Source organism: Copadichromis virginalis, unplaced genomic scaffold (genome assembly GCF_057382275.1).
Source record: "Copadichromis virginalis isolate Kocher_CV1m ecotype Utaka unplaced genomic scaffold, C_Virginalis_male_GT1.1 unmapped_scaffold_1, whole genome shotgun sequence".
NCBI classification, from domain to species: domain Eukaryota; kingdom Metazoa; phylum Chordata; class Actinopteri; order Cichliformes; family Cichlidae; genus Copadichromis; species Copadichromis virginalis.
Window position 1 is genome coordinate 8,845,621 of NW_028188589.1, and position 23,315 is coordinate 8,868,935.

Consider the following 23,315-nt stretch of genomic DNA (forward strand, 5'->3'; position numbering starts at 1 on the left):
GGAGGCTGTAGATACAACGATTCACCTCTAAAAGGATTCAGTTTTTCTAACACCGAGATCTCAGGATGTTGCTACTTTATTTGATCTATTTATTTATTTATAGCACTTAACAAAACTGATGTACTCAGCTGAGACGGACACAGGGTTCATACGGGTGCTTGAAATCCGTGAAAATCCTTGAATGTTGTCTTTTCAAGGTTTGAAAAGTGCTTGAATTTCAGATGTGGTGCTTAAAAGTGTAACTGTATTTCATTCACCACAAATAACTATCTGGTTGAATACTTTTCTTGTCAGATATAAAAATAAAATGAGTCGCAAAATGTAAAAGCAAAATTTCCCCGCCTGGCTGCCTTGCGTCTGTTTCACCGTGTGACCCCGCCCCTCCGTCGGACAGTCGGGGATGAGTGCGCTAACATACCTGTAGGTCGCTGTTTTAATGAGTGTTTGATGGAACAAATGGCGGAGTTTGCGCTCTCCAGTCATGATAGGTGAGTGCTAGTAAATAATTTTCCAGTATGTGTATGTTACACACGCTATTTTTAAAAAATTATGATTATTATGTTGCTATCAAACTCGCTGGAGCAATGATCGAAATGCACTGAGTGTGATGCAGTATGGCAGCGCTGTTATGGAATATGCTGTGAACATAGCTAACATCACTTAGCAGTGATATGAGTTAATTTACTCAAGTGAAAACTTTAAACATTAGCCCGATACATAACTATCAGTGTGTGAATGTGTGTGTGAATAGGTGGATGATTGTGTAGAGTGTAAAGCGCTATACAAATACAGACCATTTACCATAACTAGCTAACTTAGGCTTTCTGATTAACCCTCTGGGGTCGACGGACCCAGAGTCTCCATTTCAACTTGGGTCGAACGTGCGGACTTCAAACTATGTACCAGCTTTTAAATCGTGTTGATAGGCCTCGTAAAACTGATGTTTTTTCTGAATAAAACTGGCGTTTCCTCCGGGAAGAAACGGTAAAAACGGCGTTTTCTAAGGAGAGCGCTAGCAAACACGCTTTGATTGTGAGTGAAAAAAGAAAAAACACTCCTTCCCTATTGGTGGAAAAATGGACCAATCAAAAAATGATATGGCAGCATGTGGCATGTTTTGAGAGAGAGAGAGAGAGAGAGAGAGAGAGATTTGATAGGTGAGAGGTTTGTGACGTTTACGGTGTTTGGAGTCTCAGGTTAGTGTGTTGTCTTGTGTAGTTAGTGTGTAGTTGTTGTTTTGTGTGTCAGTTCTACTAGTGAACGCCACAGTTGCTGCCTTAAAGCCACCAAAGGCAGGTTGCAGTGTAAGCGCTGACACAGCTGCTGTCAGACCTGCAGGTTTATCCCTGTGCTGTTCTCCTCTGTGTCACAGTGACACAAACTATTTTTTGGAGTTGCATAAATCATTCGTGTGTCTTCTTCTTTGATGCAGAACAGCTGATTGTTCTGTACATAGTTTGAAATGGTTATATGAAAAACGTCTGAGCCTCGGCTGCATTTTTAGCTCAACAGTACCAAATAACTTTGTTGTTTGCAAAACTTGTGCATATTTTTTAAAAATGCACAATTTCTATTTGCATTTCAAGTTACGAAAATGATTTGTTAAACATGCTTCTGGTTTTTACAGTCAAAAATATCACTTTCTACTCATGTTTTAAGCACAATATTTACATATTTACAGTTTGTCAAAATGAGAAAATAACAGTTTTAAAGGTGAAATCTAGAGAACAAATCAAAAGTAGTCAGAAACGGCCAATTACAGCCTGGACCCCAGAGGGTTAGAGGCTAAAAGCAAAGGTGTCACCAAGTACTGTTTATATTCGTGTGTACAGCTGCAGCTTCTTTGAGTATTAACTTGGTGCCTTTGGGTGAAATAACGGTAATGTGACCGATCCATATGGTCACAAAGAATAGCCTCTTGTTTCTGTGCTACCAAAGTTTCATTCAAACTGTTTATCATCAGCACCGACACATCAAACTACTTAAAGATTATAAATGTCTTCAAGCTCACACTGAGGCCTGTGGGGCACAATCAGCCACTGCGACAGTACACACATTTATGTGTGTTTGTATATGAATATTTCATACTTACAGGCTGCCTGTTTATTTAAGGGAGATGAACAAAAAAGCTTGAAAAAGGACCTTGAAAGTGCTTAAAAAGTACTTGAATTTCACCCTGAAAAAGGTGTATGAACCCTGTGGACAGCGTGCCTGACACGTATCACTCACACGTTTTATTTTAGTAGGAAAAGTCAGACTTTGAGCTGTGACATTCAATCGTTGCTTTTTCTCGGTGAGAATAGTATTTTACATGATTATAATAGAAAACTAAAATCTTTGTAGATGTTGACAAACATTAAAAACTGAACAGCTGTAAGCAAACAAACACCAGCTAACACGTAGATACTAAACCTTTTTATCTCACTGCAGTGAAAATGAACTGCAACATTAATTTGATGACATTAAACTCAATTGATTTTTTCATTTTCTATACTTTAGGTGAGCAACACACGAGTTATTGTGACATTAAAATACAAACGAGTCATTTGGGGATTTTGTTTCCACCTCTCATGATCTTATCTTAGGTTTGACTGGTCTTTATAAACAGCTCCACTCTGCCTGATCTGAACTGTAAGAGTTGATAAAATCATTTTGTATGTTCCTATTTAATGTCAGCATGAACACAAGTTTATGTGTCTGCATGTTTATTCCTGGAGGTGAGCCTGTATATGACAGCACTGTTTAATATTATATCTGCTTTAATACAGATGCTTAAAAAGGTTAAAGTCCTGACTTTGAGTCTCCACTGTGAGAAGCTCAGCAGCTCTGAGAACTCTCTAAAGTCTTCTTCATCCTGATCACCATCTTCACTCTGTTGGAGCGTCCATGAGTGTCACTGAGTGTTCTCAGTAAAGTTTGTTTGAAGGAAAAACACCATCAGTCTGTTAAGTCGTGTGGAAATGTGGAGAGTCTGTGAGCTGCATTCACAAACAGGTTGGATCACTCTGAATGACAACGATTAGAGGAGGGTCTTCCATCAGTACCAAGCTCTGCTGATTTTCATTAATAAAACTTAAACCTGCTCAGTGAAAAACAGAGTGAAATCAGACAAGACTGAGTCCACTTTTAACTTTGTTTCGTCAGATTTAACAGGAACTCATCTGAAGATCAGCCTCCTCCCTGTACGGGGAAAATTCCTATCAAGTCTCCACCTGTCCTGCTTCAGGTGAAGCCCCGCCTCCTTCCAGGAATCACCTGTGTGTCTGTGTTTAGTGTGCAGCTGTGGAGCTTGTTGTTGGTGTGTGAAGAAGCTGTAAGTTTGCTCTGTTTCCTCCTTTAACAGTTTGTCTTTAGGAACTTTATGAGCAGATCAGGAAGTGAGACGTTTGTATTTACATAAAATAAAACCAATGAGATGATTTGATGATTGGCTGAATCCACTCTGGTTATCAGTCAGTAACTCTGCACTCAAACATTTGTCTTTGATAAACAGTTTAAAACGATCTGAATGAAACTTTGGATCCAACATCACTGGTGGAACAATGATCGTCCCTTTAACTGGAAACAGATGAAACCAGTTTGTTCTTCAGAAGCCGACATTCAGGTTTTACTGAGTGACGTCAAAACAACATGAAGCTGCTCCAGCTCAGTTCAGGGTCACTGCAAACAGAGATAATCAGAAGTAAATACAGACTCTCTCACACACCATCAATATTTAAGGATGTTTTCACTGCGGTTTAAATCCTACATATACTTGATGTTGATGCAGGAGTAAAGCCTCTCAGAATCAAACACATTTAAGCCTCTGTGACTCAGGACTGTGTGAAGTGCACAATCGAACACTTTTTAATCTGTTTCAAGTTAAACACAATGAAGTGTTCAAAGGAAAAACATGTTACTATGTGAATCCTGCTTGATGGACCAGAGCAGAGCCTCCCTCTGTGCTCTGTTCATCACTCTGTCAGTCTGAGTTATTCATGAAGCACAAGCAGCTGATGATAAGCTGGTTAATGTTGGCACACACACACTGTGACACTGTCAGACATGAGGAAGTGTGCAGGTAAACTCTGCTCAGAAATGACAATGAGGAGGTACACAGACTGATGGAGCTCATAGAGTGAGACGTTTATTTTACATGAAGTAAACCTGATGTATGATCTGATCTGTAGATCAAACTGATGTGTTTAATAACCTGTTGTTTAGGGCTGGGCGATATGGCCTCAAATCCATATCATGATATATTCTTCTGTATAACATATTTTCCACACTTAAAATCCTTTAATTTCCTCAAAAATCGAGAGTGTGCCTTATGTATGAATGAATTCTGGTTGTGCTTACTGACCTCGAACCGATTTTGGCTGCAGAAATCTGTTAAAAATGTTTTAGTACAACTTTGGTAAGCAGCACTGCTTGATGGATCGTCAGAGCATTACGGCTGCTGTAGGGAGGAGCTTCACGGAGTAATCTGGGTCCTAAACTCCGACAGCTTCAGGTACCAAAGTCAAACGAACACTAAGAGTTAAAAACGGTCTAAATTCTTTCATCTTTAATAAAATCATCAGCGTTGCTGCTTTACCAGGTGTAACAATTAAGTTTAACATCCAGGCATCCATGAAAACAGAATTTATTAAATTTTACGGAGTTAGAAGTTAACAGGAAGTTAGCTCGCTAGTTTCCACCTAAACATTTCATAGCATATTCTGACTGAGAGATTTTTGAAACTAATTCAAACGTACAGCTCTGCTATCACTTCCAACATAAATGAAGACAGAAAACTAAACAGCAGTGGTGTTTGCAGGGTTACTGAAGTTGGACTACCTGGTATATAATGTTGTGCTACGTGACTGCTAGCGACACAGCTATGTTAGCATAACATTAGCACAGTGAAGCTGGAGGATGAACGCCAACTTTTTTTCCACTCGATAAAAGTTAACGTGAGTTATTAATATACTGCAACAACATGGGAACAGAGCAGGTGTGAGAGAATTCAACATTAATGAATCAATGTTACAGAGGTGGAGGAAGCGCAGTTTTTGGCTTTCCCCATATTTCAAAAGTGCTTCATCTCTTTGCTGTGACTGTCGCCCGCCATAATTTGCAGATGATAATGGTTGTAGCCGCTGCGATGCTTTCGACCAAAACAGGCACAGCTTGATGACATCATCAACATGCGCTTTTGCAGTAGAGCAGTATAGTCAAAATCTCTATCGTTGGCCAAATTTATATCATTTCTATCGTATATCGTTTCTATCACCCACCCCTACTGTTGTTACTGTTGATGCGTCACAGAGATCAGCTGTGCTACAAACTGGAACTCTGCTGAACTGGATTTACTCGTTTGGTGAACTTCCAAGAACGAATGCTTCCTTGGCTGAAAGCAGTGAACGTAATTTAAAAAAAAAACAGCTTTACTTGCACATAAATCTGTCAGTAAAGTCTGGATAATAAATTCTGGTGGTGTTATAGGTTCTCTTGGTCAGCTTGGTGTTGGTTTGGCTCCTGCACAAAACAGTTTGCTCTCATATTTGACACTGACAGGAACAAAGAGTAAAAAACTAAAAAGGAGAGACGAGTTAAAGCAGAAGATATTTTGTGTGTCAGAACATGTGATCCTCACCAAGACAGGCAGAGAAAAAGCTCTGATTATTGTTGCTGAACTGCAGTGTTGGGAAGGTTACTTTTAAAATGTATTCCATTACAGAATACAGAATACATGCCCCAAAATGTATTCTGTAACGTATTCCGTTACGTTACTCAATGACAGTAACGTATTCTGAATACTTTGGATTACTTAATATATTATCATGCTTTTTACAACAACGTGAATGTACTATTGCTGTGTGATTTATTACTGTTACTGACGGTCCGCGACTCCGAACTGTAGTAAAGGCACCTCTGACTAATACGGCGGGGTCCCTGTCGGCTCGTAGCCGAAAAATAGCTTTACTTTGTTGTGTGGGTCAATTTTTCTTGCCAGAGACAGAGAGAGGCGTTGAAAGACTGCTCCAACGGAACTTATTGTTTTCGGAGGAAAACACGAACACGGTGTACAGTCGAGTCTTAATAGCTTACTTACAACTGGGCTCGTCAGGCTCTCTTCTTGGCTGCAGTGGTTATTATTATATTTACATGCTTCCAGCTCCCGTTTTTTCTCGATGACAACTCGTACCTTTCCACTCGCCTTTTTCTCCCTCCTCGCGCTCACAGACACATAACGTGTATGGCAGTCCATTCTCCCTGCAGCACGGACTACACTGCCCATGATGCTACATTCTTTAGAGCTATGCTTGTAGCATTCTGCCTGTTAGCTTAGCACAACAACAACAACGAAAAGGCGCTCTCTCACCCAGGAAACACACAGTCGCAGAAAGAGAGAGAGAGAGAGAGAGCGTCGCCCTGTAACCATGGCAACCGTAACGCTGCCGCCTGGAACATCAGAACGTAGCTGTCAAACAAAACCCAAACAGTCCTGACCCGCGACAAAATGAAACAGGAAAGTACCGCAGTGTAATCCATTTATTTCACCAAAGTAACTGTATTCTGAATACCACCTTTTTAAACGGTAACTGTAACGGAATACGTAACGGTGGTACATGTATTCTGTTACTCCCCAACACTGCTGAACTGTGATGGTGAACAGTCTCCTCTGTTGATCCCAGTGTGACTGAAGTCCGTGTGATGAGTGAGGACTGAGCCTGTGTTGGTCGATCGTCTCTAAACAGGATGTGAAGCATCAGTTCAGTCGTATTAAAGCCCTGAATAAACAGTCCTTCTGGATCCACTGTCTGTGTTTGGCTCCTCATCTTCAAAGGCTCAACACAAGATGTTGGTCACATCAACATAAAACACAGGATTTGCTGCAGATGTTGAAGTGTGTTCTCCATATGAGAGAAGCTGCTGATCGTGTTTGTATGTTAGCACCTGTAGGATCGATGAACAGCTCTGACTCAGTTCACTAACCAGGCTCAGGGGGATAACTGGGATATTTCCCCAACAGAGACGTCCTGCTGGGATAGTTTTCCTGCTCTACACTCTGGTGTTTCTGCTCAAAAAAACAACAAAATGAATTTCCATGAGCCTACAGATCGTGGACTTCTTTGAGAAACTTAAAGAAGACGCTTTTCTTTCCTTAGATTGAACTTAAACAAAGGATTTGAGGAGCAGAAAAGTTTTTAAAGAGAAATTAAACATATTAATAAATATTCTGTTTATTTTACGTTATTTAGGTGTTTAGGTTATTTTTCTGCTTTCTGTTACACGTCTGCTCTCGAGTCGTTATCAACAGTGTATCAATGCATTCCTGTGGGTGGAGACAGAAACACACACCCAAAAAGAGCTCAGAGCAAGAATAAAAGAGGAGGAGACAGGATCAGAGTGGGACAGTGGAGCTTGTTGTTGGTGTCTCTGTGTGAAGAAACTGTAAGTTTGCTTTGTTTCCTCCTTTAACAGTTTGTTTGTTTCTGTGATGTTTGGACCTGATGTTCTCCATCACACCGACACTCTCTCTCCCCTCTGTTCCATATGTGACAGAGGGGAGAGAGAGTCTCTCACTCAGAGAACCAAGGTTACAATGTAACCACACGTTCCGCTCTTGTGTTTGAATCCTCATGATTATAGATTATTGATTGGCTGGAATCAAACAGTTTGAAGAACATTTATTCATGTGGCAGTTTCAGCTGCTGCTCACAAATCTGATAACAGGAACAAGTTAGTTCCACGAGGAAGACGTTCGTCTGGGCGCGTTGGCCTCGTCGGTCATGTGACCGTGTTACTGTTCGGGCTCAAACTGATACGAGTGGTTTAGCAGGTGTGACAGGACGATGCTGCACAGCCTCATTGTTCAGGTGTGAGTCAGACTCTGAGTCTTTATACAGTCCTGTTTAACAACATGTTGTTCCTGTTGATGTGTCACAGAGATCAGCTGTGCTAAACTCTGCTGCGTGCAGCTACTAGTTTCTCTAGTTTGGTGATGGAAACGTCGATGAGACTGTTTCCATCACCAAACATCACGAGGAACACCTCTGAGTCTGATTCTGACTCTGTGCATAAAACCACAAATATCCCTTCATGTCTCTTCATCTGATTCTGTAATGTGAGAAACTTTGATGTCTGAATTTTGTTCTATCATTAAAGTCCAGACTCGTAATTCTTAGAGGTTGGACTCAGCAGACACTTCATAACACAACATCATCACAGTCCTTCACTTATGATTTCATATGATTGCAGTTTTGAGTGTTACAGTGATGTGTTTTCATGTTGTTGCAGGTCTCTGAGTGTGAAACCTGTCAGTTAAAACGAAGATCTTTCACTTCATTTCCCTCAGTGCGTTTCAAGACGCTAGTGTCATGGTTGCTAGGCAACCTGACACTTTCTGATTTACATGCGCTCACTTCCTGTGTTGTGACAAGTTAATTATCCTGAGTGCGCACTGGGCAGGGAGACTCCGCCTCCATTAAAACAAACTAGATGTGGAAGTAGTGACGTTTTAGTTTAGTGCAGACGTGAGAGATGAGTGTCGTTACATTACTGTTCAGTTTGTGTTACAGCGTTTATTGTCCACACGTGTTATCAGACAGGATTATTTCAACGATCTCATGTTTATTTTATCCTCCTGTAACTTTATGAAGAGCTAAACTGTCAGCACTGGTTAGTCCTTATAAGAACTGTTTGTGAGCTAAGAATCAACAATGACAAAGACTGTGAGTGTCATGCAGTGAGTCCTCAGAATTAGGCTGATTTTTAAATTATGCAGGACTCTGTGTCAATCAAAGCTAGAAGCTGGTGTAGCGTTGAGCTTTATTGTTAATTTATTTAAACATATATATCTATATATATATTAGGGGTGCAACGATATTCGTATCGATATTGAACCGTTCGATACAGTGCTTTCGGTTCGGTACGCATATGTATTGAACAATACAAAATTTGTAATTTATTTTATCAACTTTCCTTCTGACGATGCTGTCTGTGTTGAGCGCTCAGTGAATCTGCGTTCGACTACTCCGCCTAGGCTGCACTGTCCAGCGCAGATCCACTGAGCGCTCAACACAGACAGCATCATCAGAAGGAAGAGCGCAGGGCAAGCTAGCGAGACAGAAGTTAAGCTCTCCTTGCAAATTGAACCTCCCCCACCCTCATTCAGATCTGGCGTTTGGAATTATTTTAGTTTTCATGTGACGTATGACCCTGAAGGTAAGCGCGTCATGGACTAAAGTAAAACAGTATGTTGGATGTGCCATGCAATGCTCAATTACATGGGTCGGAACTAGTGTGTTAGCGCAGTTAGCTCGTTAACGTGTTGGTCGTCTAGCCCCATGCACGGGGCGATCCACGGTAGCTCGTTAACGGAGATTTGCCGTGTTGTGGCGTTAAGGTCATTTCAGATTAACCTGAAAGCACTAGTGGGAACACAACGAATATGACTGCACATTTACGCCGACATCATCCTAGTGCAAAGACAAAGATGAGTGATTCCTCAATCAGATACAGGGCTCGCAATATCGCTAGCCCGACGTCCTGGGGCTAGCGATTTTTTCAGTCGGGCTACCAAAATCTATCTCTGCCCTGCCCGTCAGGCTATTGTAGGAAGGAAAAATATATGTCAATGCTTTTGCATTCTTTCAGAAATGTAGCTGGGTAATTATGTCATTGGTGAGCCACTGTCAATATGTGACATACTGAAGTCGCGTTTGAATTTGCGCTTGTTTTTTTGCTTTCACTTTGCAATCGTGGGAACTGTGTATAAAGAGTGACAGCACTGATCTGTGAGTGATGATAATTTGTGCACCAATTCCTCTGACATCGTCTTATTAATCGTTAGCTTACTATGCAAACATGACAAGTGAAATCTCCTGCAGCTTAAACATGTGAGAGGTTGATCGCGCAGAGAATCACTGAGCTTATGTGAGTGCGTGTAAAAGCAGCAGGATATATATTTCAGTTCTGCTGAGCCAAATAAGACAGGTCAGGGTGAAGAAGTGACAGCCAAAGAAAAGCTTACCACAAAACGGAGAAGTTATGACAAATCAGACTATAAGGCAAAAAGAAAGTGCAGCTTTATGGTTTCATGGACAAAATAATTTCTGTGTCTGCAATATGACGAGCTAAATAACCAGGGCTGCACATAAGTAGTGCGCATTCGCTGTCAAAATAAAAAACACGCACAGTTAAAATATATATTTATAATTTTAATAAATGACAAATTAAAAAGGCATGAACATTTTTTTGTATCGAAAAAATATCGAACCGTGACACCAAAGTACCGAACCGAACTGTGAATTCTGTGTATCGTTGCACCCCTAATAAATATATATATGTGTGTGTGTGTGTGTGTATATATATATATATATATATATATATATATATATATATGAATGATGCCCTACCCATGATCAGCCGAGAGGATGAGACAACGAACATCCACAAATACATCACGAAGATGGCCCCAACTGACAGCGTGCTCAGTTACCTCAGGCAGCAGAAACCCAAGAAAGAGGAGGGAGACGAGGAACCATCGTGGAAGGACAGGCCCCTGCACGGTATGTACCACCGGCAGATAGAGGAGGTGGCTGATACCCAGAAATCCTACCAGTGGCTGGACAAAGCTGGACTGAAAGACAGCACAGAGGCACTAATCATGGCAGCACAAGAACAAGCTCTGAGTACAAGATCCATAGAGGCTGGGGTCTATCACACCAGGCAAGACCCCAGGTGCAGGCTGTGTAAAGATGCCCCAGAGACAATCCAGCACATAACAGCAGCGTGCAAGATGCTAGCAGGCAAGGCATACATGGAACGCCTTAACCAAGTGGCCGGCATAGTGTACAGGAACATCTGTGCCGAGTATAACCTGGAAGTCCCGAGGTCAAAATGGGAGATGCCCCCAAGGGTGGTGGAGAATGACCGAGCTAAGATCCTGTCGGACTTCCAGATACAGATGGACAAAATGGTGGTGGCTAACCAACCGGACATAGTGGTGGTAGACAAACAGAAGAAGACGGCCATAGTGATCGATGTAGCGGTTCCGAATGACAGCAATATCAGGAAGAAGGAACACAAGAAGCTGGAGAAATACCAAGGGCTCAGAGAAGAGCTCGAGAGGATGTTGAGGGTGAAGGTAACGGTGGTCCCCGTGGTAATCGGAGCACTAGGTGCGGTGACTCCCAAGCTAGGCGAGTGGCTCCAGCAGATCCCGGGAATAACATCGGAGATCTCTGTCCAGAAGAGCGCAGTCCTGGGAACAGCTAAGATACTGCGCAGGACCCTCAAGCTCCCAGGCCTCTGGTAGAGGACCCGAGCTTGAAGAATAAACCGCCCGCAGGGGCGTGCTGGGTGGTTTTTTTTTATTTTTTTTAATTTTTTTTTTATGGGACCTGTCCCATCCAACTACCGACCAATAACCTGCCTCAGCACCACATGGAAGCTAAGGCTAAGATGAACAGGCACATGGGTCAATACATGACACAGAAAGGGATTGGCAAGAATACCAGAGGCGCAAAACACCAGCTACTGGTAGACCGAGCAGTCAGCCGAGACTGCAGTACCAGACTGACCAACCTGTGCACTTCCTGGATTGATTACAAGAAGGCCTATGACTCAATGCCCCACACCCGGATCCTGGAATGCCTAGACCTATACAAGATCAACAGGACCCTAAGAGCCTTCATCAGGAACTCAATGGGGATGTGGCGTACAACACTGGAGGCCAACCTCAAGCCCATAGCACAAGTCACCATCAAGTGCGGGATCTACCAAGAAGATGCTCGGTCCCCACTGCTGTTCTGCATAGGCCTGAACCCCCTCAGTGAGATCATTAACAAGACTGGCTACGGATACCGACTACGGAACGGAGCAGTTGTCAGCCACCTCCTGTACATGGATGACATCAAGCTGTATGCCAAGAGTGAACGAGACATCGATTCACTGATCCACACTACCAGGCTATACAGCAATGACATTGGAATGTCGTTCGGACTGGAGAAGTGTAGTCGGATGGTAACAAAGAGAGGGAAGGTAGTCAGAACTGAGGGGATTGAACTACCAGAAGGCAACATTGCAGACATAGAGGACAGTTACAAGTACCTGGGGATCCCACAGGCAAATGGGAACCATGAGGAGGCTGCTAGGAAAGCTGCAACTACCAAGTACCTGCAGAGGGTCAGGCAAGTCCTGAGGAGTCAGCTGAACGGTAAGAACAAGATCCGGGCTGTCAACACCTACGCCCTGCCCATGATCAGGTACCCTGCTGGGGTAATAGGCTGGCCAAAGGAGGCTGGCTCCTTACCATGCATGGAGGTTTGAAGTCCAGCAACCTGAGGCTGTGCGCTAAGCGGAAGGAAGGAGGCCAGGGACTGGTGAGTGTCAGCACCACAGTCCAGGATGAGACAACGAACATCCAAGAATACATCACGAAGATGGCCCCAACTGACACCGTGCTCAGTGAGTACCTCAGGCAGCAGAAACCCAAGAAAGAGGAGGGAGACGTTCACTTTACTGTCAAATACACTTAATAACTTTAAACAGCTGCTGTTATGAAGTGAAAACAGCAAAGATGTCAGGGCTGAGCCCCAGTGTTTCTACATCCTAGTAATACCTCAGACAGTCACAACTCATCAAAGCTTCTCGTTATCATTAGGACACATTTAGTTCAATATCATTTCACATTTCTGTGTCATCATCCATCAAATGTTGACACATAGTGAGTTTGTCATTCTCTCAGCTGACACTGAGATGAAGCAGAAAGAAGCAGCTGATATTTGGACAGCACGCATGATGGAAAGAGAGGGAGAGTGTAACCCGTGCTTATTTTATTGCCACTGATATTTTTATTTTATTATAAATGTTACTTTTTGTAGAGTGTTGAGTTTTCCCATGTTTCTGTCCTTAACTTGTTGAGCCCCAAAGTTCACGTATTCTGTGAAGAATTTCTTATTTAATTTTGTACAAATGGGATACAGAAACAATTTGTTAGTAGAAATATGTGTTTTATTTTACAAGTGAAGTGATTGCTCTGCACATTTATTTACAGGCTGAGCTTTATGTGCCACTATGAAATCTTATGTGAAATTTTATGTGAAATGCGCAAGTTATCTGATGCCACTGGAGATGTTTGCAAAGGACGCTCTCAATCTGAAGGCCACCTGTAACAACACAAGGACTGTAGACATGCAGGAGCTGCACAAGCCAATAAGCAGTCAGCAGAACTCCCATCCTGATGCAGTGCACATTATAACTGGGGACTTCAACCATGCTGACCACATATTTGAACAGCATATTAAATGTGCAACAAGGGGGGAAAACACATTGGATAAAACCTACAGCAGACCAGCTGGCTGAGGTCTTCACTAGGATCTTCAACACTTCACTGTCCAAGTCCTGCATCCCTCCAGTCAGCCATAGTTGTCCCATTGCCAAAGCGCACCAACATTAGCACCCTCAATGACTACCGATCAGCTGCTCTAACCCCTGTTATAATGAAGTGCTTCGTGCGATGTCTCATCATGTCCTGCCTGCCACCCTCACTCGCTCCAGTTTGCATACAGAGCTAACAGATCAACTGAAGATTTTACAACGCTCCACAACACCATCTGTCACCTGGAACAACAGGGGTGTTATGCCAGGCTGATCTTTGTTGACTTTAGCTGCATATGTGTATGGTTGTCCAGCTGCACCATGGCACACAAAAAGGCACTTCAGGGTTCAGTTGACCTGATTGGCTACCTCCCTGGACGTTTTGGGGGGTAACAGCAACATCAACAATGTCCACATGCACTCATTCTTTTGCTTATACCTTTCTTGGACTTAAAAAAATCCACTTTAAGTTACTGTGTTGTGTTTAGTTGTGCGTAGTGCCGACGTGGGACAGTTTCCAGTTTCGTTGTACTATTGAACTAGATATGACTGTGCAATAAAGAGTTATCGCTTATCTCTAGAGTATAAATTCTTTTTCTTATAGATTTCAGTAACTGTGAAGTTTTCAGTTAGATTTTTGTGTTTTATGTTTGCTTTTTTGAACTCTGGTCATCTGACAAAATAAACACAGTGACACTTATGACACTCATTACTGATTCAGTATCATTTGAGGTGCGATAGTTTTCCCATCACAGTAAAAAATAATTTCTTATAAATAATTGAGATGTAGAGATGTAATCTGCTAAAGAAGTAGATAGAACATGTGATGAGACTCACTGTCTGAGTCACGTTCTCATGATTTACAGATCAAAGATGGAGAAGCCCTCACCAGTGCAGCTCCTGGAAATGTTGCGAAATTTGGGAGAAGAGGAGCTGAAGGTTTTCCACTTTTACCTGCAGCATGAACCTGGAGGTGACTTCACCAAAATCTATAAGTGCCAGCTGGAGAACGCAGACAGACTGAAAACAGTAGATGTGATGGTGCAGGTGTATTCAGACCGTGTGATGGAGGTAGCCCAGTCGATTTTAGGGAGAATGAATAAAGGTCAGTCAGAGGAAAAAGAAACACGAAACACTCCGTGTGATATGCAGACACCACATTGTCACAATTTATTGTATGAAATGTATTAAACTGAGACTTTCTAAATTTTTCTTTTCTTTTCAATGTATGTTTGAGTACAAATATTATTAATACATTATTTTGAAACTATAGAGGTTTTCATTATCAAAGAGACCAACTGGTGATTCAAGCTGCACTTTCTTCCAACAGGAAGTCCCTCAGCTCAGGAGGCTTCATCGCGTTTGTCAGAAGGTACAAATTCATTTGTTTGTCTCTAAAAACATCAATAAGGCAGAAACAGATCCGAGCTGACCAATTAGAGCTCTGGTTGTTTCCATGTAGTAGCTCTGCTGTATGACTAAAGTCAGAGCTCCAATAAATGAAAGGTTGTTTGGTTTAATAATGTCTAACTTTACTTCGCCGCATGTAACAGCAAACAACGTTAAAACAGAGGACAGAGGTTACAGAGCTTTAGATGAGATGTGAGGATGGTTCATTGCAGATGACAAGAAATCTAGAAAAACATCTAACATGTTTGGACTCAGAAATAGTCATACATGACATGCTTTAAGGCCTTATGATACATTTAGACCTTCACTCTTCATGGTTTAAATTTTAAACCAGAGTTTTTAGAAATGTATTCACATTTTATTAAGTAAAGTGATATGTCTCTAGCCTTAGCTCTGCAGTACGAGTAAAGTCTGAGCTCTAATGAATGAATATTTCTTTGGTTTAATATTTCTAACTTATTTCACTGGATCTAACAGCAGATACCTAATATTTATGCCCTGGACTTAACTTTTAATGTTTTTAATTAATTAATTACAATTACAATTTTTAATTAAGTTCATCAAGTTAAAAGAGAAGCCAAAGTTTCAGAGCTTTAGGTAACGTTGGAGGACGAACTGGATTATGTAGATTTCTAAAAAATGTATTACAACATGAACTTTATCTTTATTTTTGTCTACAGACTTGAGAAGATTTAAAATTTTTATTTACTTTTGAACAAATTTTTAAGTAGCCAATACTCTATTCTTCAATGTATCACTCCAAAATTACAGTTCCTGCGTCAATTTTATATCAGCATAAAACTTCTGGGTTTTATTTTTTAATAGTATTTGTTTCCAAAAATGGTCTCTACTTTTATTGTGGAAAAATACCTGCTGGAAGTCAATGGACCATTTTTCAAAAAGACCTTAACAAATATCTGCTTTTTTAATTCAGATGTTCTTCATAAGTGTCATCGTAAACTTAAACCTGCACTGAAGAAGAAGTTCCAGTGTGTGTTTGAGGGCATCGCTAAAGCAGGAAACCCAACCCTCCTTAATCAGATCTACACAGAGCTCTACATCACAGAGGGAGGGACTGCAGAGGTCAATGATGAACATGAGGTCAGACAGATTGAAACAGCATCCAGGAAACCACACAGACCAGAAACAACCATCAGACAAGAAGACATCTTTAAAGCCTCACCTGGAAGAAACGAACCAATCAGAACAGTGCTGACAAAGGGAGTGGCTGGCATTGGGAAAACAGTCTTAACACAGAAATACAGCCTGGACTGGGCTGAAGACAAAGCCAACCAGGACATCCAGTTCATATTTCTATTCACGTTCAGAGAGCTGAATGTGCTGAAAGAGGAAAAGTTCAGCTTGGTGGGACTTGTTCATCACTTCTTTACTGAAACCAAAGAAGCAGGAATCTGCAGCTTTGAAGACTTCCAGGTTGTGTTCATCTTTGATGGTCTGGATGAGTGTCGACTTCCTCTGGACTTCCACAAAACTACAATCCTAACTGACCCTAGAAAGTCCACCTCAGTGGATGTGCTGCTGATAAACCTCATCAGGGGGAAACTGCTTCCCTCTGCTCGCCTCTGGATAACCACACGACCTGCAGCAGCCAATCAGATCCCTCCTGACTGTGTTGGCATGGTGACAGAGGTCAGAGGGTTCACTGACCCACAGAAGGAGGAGTACTTCAGGAAGAGATTCAGAGATGAGGAGCAGGCCAGCAGCATCATCTCCCACATCAAGACATCACGAAGCCTCCACATCATGTGTCACATCCCAGTCTTCTGCTGGATCACTGCTACAGTTCTGGAGGATGTGCTGGAAACCAGAGAGGGAGGACAGCTGCCCAAGACCCTGACTGAGATGTACATCCACTTCCTGGTGGTTCAGGCCAAAGTGAAGAAGGTCAAGTATGATGGAGGAGCTGAGACAGATCCACACTGGAGTCCAGAGAGCAGGAAGATGATGGAGTCTCTGGGAAAACTGGCTTTTGATCAGCTGCAGAAAGGAAACCTGATCTTCTATGAATCAGACCTGACAGAGTGTGGCATCGATATCAGAGAAGCCTCAGTGTACTCAGGAGTGTTCACACAGATCTTTAAAGAGGAGAGAGGACTGTACCAGTACAAGGTGTTCTGCTTCATCCATCTGAGTGTTCAGGAGTTTCTGGCTGCTCTTCATGTCCATCTGACCTTCATCAACTCTGGACTCAATCTGCTGGAAGAACAAACAACCCCCAAGAAGTCTAACACAGGAGAATCTGCAGAGACACACTTCTACCAGAGTGCTGTGGACAAGGCCTTACAGAGTCCAAATGGACACCTGGACTTGTTCCTCCGCTTCCTCCTGGGTCTTTCACTGCAGACCAATCAGACTCTCCTACGAGCCCTGATGACACAGACAGGAAGTAGCTCACTGACCAATCAGGAAACAGTCCAGTACATCAAGATGGAGCTCAGTGAGAATCTGTCTGCAGAGAAAAGCATCAATCTGATCCACTGTCTGAATGAACTGAATGATCGTTCTCTAGTGGAGGAGATCCAACAATACAGGACTTCAGGAAGTCTCTCCACAGGTAAACTGTCTCCTGCTCAGTGCTCAGCTCTGGTCTTCATCTTACTGTCATCAGAAGAAGATCTGGATGAGTTTGACTTCAAGAAATACTCTGCTTCAGAGGAGGCTCTTCTGAGGCTGCTGCCAGTGGTCAAAGCCTCCAACAAAGCTCTGTGAGTAAACATGTTGTCATCGCTTCATTGTTAAAATCATGGGAAATAAATCAGAAATGCTGAGTTCAAAGAGCACTGTAACATTTTTTTAAAATAGTAAATTAAATGATCATCAGTCACTCGGTAAATATATGGTAGTTTTAATGTTTCACTCCAGCATTTCTAAAACACACTTTGTTCTGTAACTCTTATCAAAGGACAATCCAGACCCAGCCTATAAGAACATGAGCTCTGATGCTTCAGCCCCTCTGACAGGTTTATTATCCTCAGCTTGTTCATTTGTCTCCAACTCCAGGAGTTTGGTTGTTTTATTCTAAAGCACAAACTTCACCTGCCAGACTTCACCTACATCTTTTTCTGATGTTCATAATTTAAGTTCAAGTTTGTATCTCACTTTCAGTGCACACTCTCCCTTTTTAAATATAAATCTCTGCTGTGCTGTCATGTTTTCATCCTGTATGGAGGGAGAAACTCGGTCTTCATTACTGAAATTGCCTCTAAGGTCGTGTTTCTTGTCAGTAACCATATGTAACTGTAAGGCTTCCATAACCAGTGTTATCACAGAATTACAGTGGGTTCACTCTGGGTCCTCTACAGTTTCTTCCCACTGTCCACAGACATGCAGTTAGGTTACCTGGTGATCTAAACTTCATGCAGGTGTGAGTGAGAGTGGTTGTCTGTCCCTCTGTGGGCTTAGTGGAAGAGACTGGATGGATCTCTGCTTTGTCTTTGATATATGCTGACAGCAAACATTCTCCATGAAGTCTGCATTTCAGCTCATCTCCTTTATACACACCTTTAACAGGAAGAGTTTTATACAGCTAGTGTTTAAAATCAAGTGTTATTCACAATACACAGGTAATGAGCATGATTATTGAATTACTAAAATTTTCTAAAATAATTGTTTTAGTTAATATTGTATGACAGTGTACACAGAATTATTAGCTCAGTAGGCAGAGTGGTCGCCCCATGATCATAAGGTCAGGGGTCGAATCCACCGAATAGTTACCTTGTGGTACCCCTGAGCAAGGTACCATCAAGGTACCAATCATGTGCACTGGACTGGTAGCACTCATAGTCTCATAGGTTTAAATAAATTTTTAAAAAAAAGGGTTCAACATATAAACAAATTTAATTTGATCACATATATTGTTTGTTTTTTTTTTGTTTTGGTTTTTTTCCTTTCTCTCACAGACTGAGCAGCTGTAACGTCTCAGAGAAAGGCTGTGAAAATCTGTTGTCAGTGGTCAGCTCCCAGTCCTGTAGTCTGAAAGAGCTGGACCTGAGTACCGACAGCCTGAAGGCTTCAGCAGTAAAGCTTCTGTCTGCTGCAGTGGAGAGTCCACATGCCAAACTGAATGTTCTGAGGTCAGATCAATTTGTATTATGTTTAGTTCTGTTTGTTTATGTGTTTGATGTTTGTTTTTGTTTATGTCTTTATCCAGTTATCCTTGTTTCATAGCATTTTTATTCATTTCAAAGTTAAACGGAAGTTTTACTAACCTGCTCAGCACAAGACAATAAGCTATTGCACCTTGATTACACTTTAACAACAATCTTTATTCATGTTTTTATCTTCAGACTTAACATCTGTGAACTCTCAGAGGAAAACTGTGAAGCTCTGTCCTCAGTTCTCAGCTCGCAGTCCTCTAGTCTGACAGAGCTGGACCTGAGTATCAGAAAGCTGCAGGATTCAGGAGTGAAGCTTCTGTCTGCTGGACTACAACGTTTAAACTGTAAACTGAATACTCTGAGGTCAGATCAGAAAACATTTAGTTTTTAGAATTATTAATTAAAGTTCATACATATGATGTTGTATCTTAGTATGTTTATGTTTCCTTTAAAAATAGAAAGTCAACATTTAATGTTGTGAAATGTATTAACAAACTCTACATGAGTACTTGTTTTATAGATTGTCTTTTATTTTTCAGACTGAGTGGCTGTAACCTGTCAGAGAGAAGCTGTGAAGCTCTGTCCTCAGTCCTCAGCTCCCAGTCCTCCAGTCTGAGAGAGCTGGACCTGAGTAACTCTGACCTGCAGGATTCAGGAGTGAAGCTTCTGTCCGCTGGACTAAAGAGTTCACAGTGTGCAGTGGAAACTCTCAGGTCAGGATTCAAACTTTTCCACAGATGATCATTTGAAATGTGACTTATATTATTGTATAAACAGGTAACTTTTACAGCTGTCAAGTGAACTTTTATTCACATTTGAGTGGATAATTGGACTCTGAATTACTAAAAGTTGTTATAGTCATGTCTTTGTTTATTTAAAAAAATACTTCATGTACTGCCTAATTTAAAGATTTAGGCTCCTTTGGGCCCATAATATATATATTTGATTTCTTTGTGAATGAAATTAGGAGGATATTGGCGACTGCTGATTGGCTCGCTGTTTGTTTTTTATTCACAGTACTTAATTTTAAAGGCTGATTTCTCAAAATGAGATGTTTATCTTTTCATCTACAACACTTGGAGCCACCAAATCTTCTTGCTTGATTTATTCATTACAGTTTGATTTAAAGAATATTAGACTCGTAACATAATAAATATATTTATTTCACTTCTTCTTGAGAGAAAGAAAGGGATGACTGGGTGAGCTCCAGTGGTTCATCCCAGCAGAGAGAGCGGCACACTGGGCTGCAAATGATCACAGTAGTAATGGCCATAGTTTGATAAAACAGGCAGTCTTACCCTGTAGATAATACAGGGTTGTGGTGCCGATGTGGGGGAGGGGAGTCGCCCGGTACTAACTACATACTACTAACTACCTCATCCAGATGTCTTCCCTACTAAACCTGATAAGAAGTAACTGCAGTAGCCTTATAGGTCAAATCAGTTTCACCTGTTAAAGTTAGCTCCACTATTAATTAGGGGTGGGGGAAAAAATCGATACTGTGTAGTATCGTGATATTTTGTTTGCTAATAATGTATCGATACAGGGACAGCAGAAATCGATATTTTGTTACAAACAATTTTTTCTCTGAAGTCAACATGCTCTGGAGTCAGAGCATGTTGACTTCAGAGCATGTTGATCCTTTTTCTGAGCAACAATCCTGACATTCCTTCACTGTCCAAATGTGTTTAACTTTTTTTTGGCAGCAATAAACATGACAGTTTACTTATTTTAATTTAAGACATGTTTAATTTTAATTAAGTTTGAAACTTTTTTATTTAATGTAAAATTATATATTTTTTTAAATTTACTTTCAAATTCTTCAGTTGCTGAAGGGGCTGCATAGTTTTCATAAATTGCATAGTTCAGAATAGCTATAATTGTACCAGATGGTTGCATTCAGTTAAGTTGGACTAGACTGTAATACAAACCGTTCAGTTTGTCAACAATAAAACTGACTGAAATGAGAGAAAGACTGAGTGTGAGACTTTGATATTAGATAAAATGAATATTGATAAAGTTTACCTTTATGTGCAGAATTTAAATATCGCAAAATATTTTAAAAAATCGCAATAATATCGTATCGTGCGTTAAGTATTGTGATAATATCGTATCGCGAGTTGTATGGTGATTCCCACCTCTACTATTAATGGTGTCACTTGTTATTTCTGGGATGAGTTTAGTAGCCTGAACAGCTGCTTAAAGGAAAGTAATTAAATAATAAAAATAACCTAAGTCCGGGGGAACCTGCAAGAGCTGTTTGCACAAAGAATAATGCTCAGACTTTGAGGTTTTATCGTTTTACACAAGGTTTAAAAATGAATATCCACAATTGAATTGCAGAAATTGTTATTGAGCTAATACTGATGTAGTTGTTATCTTTGGTAAGGAGAGGTTGGAGGAAGGATGAGCACAGTCAGGCCTAAAGATGCTCTTAATAATAATAATGGATTGCATTTATATAGCGCTTTTCGAGACCCTCAAAGACCCTTTACAATCCCACTACAGGGAGTGCAGAATTATTAGGCAAGTTGTATTTTTGAGGAATAATTTTATTATTGAACAACAACCATGTTCTCAATGAACCCAAAAAACTCATTAATATCAAAGCTGAATGTTTTTGGAAGTAGTTTTTAGTTTGTTTTTAGTTTTAGCTATTTTAGGGGGATATCTGTGTGTGCAGGTGACTATTACTGTGCAGAATTATTAGGCAACTTAACAAAAAACAAATATATACCCATTTCATTTATTTATTTTTACCAGTGACACCAATATAACATCTCCACATTCACAAATATACATTTCTGACATTCAAAAACAAAACAAAAACAAATCAGCGACCAATATAGCCACCTTTCTTTGCAAGGACACTCAAAAGCCTGCCATCCATGGATTCTGTCAGTGTTTTGATCTGTTCACCATCAACATTGCGTGCAGCAGCAACCACAGCCTCCCAGACACTGTTCAGAGAGGTGTACTGTTTTCCCTCCTTGTAAATCTCACATTTGATGATGGACCACAGGTTCTCAATGGGGTTCAGATCAGGTGAACAAGGAGGCCATGTCATTAGTTTTTCTTCTTTTATACCCTTTCTTGCCAGCCACGCTGTGGAGTACTTGGACGCGTGTGATGGAGCATTGTCCTGCATGAAAATCATGTTTTTCTTGAAGGATGCTGACTTCTTCCTGTACCACTGCTTGAAGAAGGTGTCTTCCAGAAACTGGCAGTAGGACTGGGAGTTGAGCTTGACTCCATCCTCAACCCGAAAAGGCCCCACAAGCTCATCTTTGATGATACCAGCCCAAACCAGTACTCCACCTCCACCTTGCTGGCGTCTGAGTGGGACTGGAGCTCTCTGCCCTTTACCAATCCAGCCACGGGCCCATCCATCTGGCCCATCAAGACTCACTCTCATTTCATCAGTCCATAAAACCTTAGAAAAACCAGTCTTGAGATATTTCTTGGCCCAGTCTTGACGTTTCAGCTTGTGTGTCTTGTTCAGTGGTGGTCGTCTTTCAGCCTTTCTTACCTTGGCCATGTCTCTGAGTATTGCACACCTTGTGCTCTTGGGCACTCCAGTGATGTTGCAGCTCCAAAATATGGCCAAACTGGTGGCAAGTGGCATCTTGGCAGCTGCACGCTTGACTTTTCTCAGTTCATGGGCAGTTATTTTGTGCCTTGGTTTTTCCACACGCTTCTTGCGACCCTGTTGACTATTTTGAATGAAACGCTTGATTGTTCGATGATCACGCTTCAGAAGCTTTGCAATTTTGAGACTGCTGCATCCCTCTGCAAGATATCTCACTATTTTTGACTTTTCTGAGCCTGTCAAGTCCTTCTTTTGACCCATTTTGCCAAAGGAAAGGACGTTACCTAATAATTATGCACACCTGATATAGGGTGTTGATGTCATTAGACCACACCCCTTCTCATTACAGAGATGCACATCACCTAATATGCTTAATTGGTAGTAGGCTTTCGAGCCTATACAGCTTGGAGTAAGACAACATGCATGAAGAGGATGATGTGGACAAAATACTCATTTGCCTAATAATTCTGCACTCCCTGTATTCATTCACTCTCACATTCACACACTGGTGGAGGTAAGCTACAGTTGTAGTGGTAGGTTAGGTTTTGCCCAAGGACAAAATGACCAAGACAGAGAGAGCTGGCTCATCAGACAGACAAGCTCATCTTGTAACCTACTGGTTCGCTGGTCAGCACACCAGCTGACTAGCGAACCGGCTAACTAGCACACCAGCTAACTAGCACACCGGCTAAATAGCAAATCAGCTAACTAGCAGACCAGCTAACGGCAGCCACAAGCTGAAGGACGATTAAATGTAGTGGAGATATCAGAGATGACACTGGTGTGTCCGATTCACTCTTTAGCACTCTGGTCACTCCGGTGTGTCAGCCAGAACACCACTGAAGGCC

The 23,315-nt window shown here is 41.4% G+C and overlaps 2 protein-coding genes across 2 annotated transcripts in view; both read left to right on the forward strand.

The window, feature by feature from the left end:
- Nucleotides 1-7,244: 7,244 nt before the first annotated feature.
- Nucleotides 7,245-18,568, forward strand: LOC146679768 (protein NLRC3-like). The gene is made up of 4 exons (XM_085450138.1): nt 7,245-7,419; nt 14,217-14,455; nt 14,681-14,722; nt 15,695-18,568. The coding sequence occupies exons 2-4, from the start codon at nt 14,224-14,226 to the stop codon at nt 17,488-17,490; spliced, it is 2,070 nt and encodes a 689-aa protein (XP_085306264.1). The 5' UTR covers nt 7,245-7,419; nt 14,217-14,223; the 3' UTR covers nt 17,491-18,568.
- The window catches only part of LOC146679769 (NACHT, LRR and PYD domains-containing protein 3-like), a 37,077-nt gene continuing 32,217 nt past the window's right edge, over nt 18,456-23,315 (forward strand). The window contains exons 1-3 of the mRNA XM_085450364.1: nt 18,456-18,466; nt 18,681-18,854; nt 19,068-19,159. Of these exons, the coding sequence (XP_085306490.1) occupies nt 18,456-18,466; nt 18,681-18,854; nt 19,068-19,159 (277 nt within the window). The remainder of the gene's footprint in view (nt 18,467-18,680; nt 18,855-19,067; nt 19,160-23,315) is intronic.

Excerpts from the sequence above, each read along its gene's own strand:
- LOC146679768 (XM_085450138.1), top strand. The coding sequence starts at position 14,224 with ATGGAGAAGCCCTCACCAGTGCAGCTCCTGGAAATGTTGCGAAATTTG. Across the intron at positions 14,456-14,680 it reads TTTAGGGAGAATGAATAAAG|GAAGTCCCTCAGCTCAGGAG; the intron begins GTCAGTCAGAGG and ends TTCTTCCAACAG. Across the intron at positions 14,723-15,694 it reads TTCATCGCGTTTGTCAGAAG|ATGTTCTTCATAAGTGTCAT; the intron begins GTACAAATTCAT and ends TTTTTAATTCAG.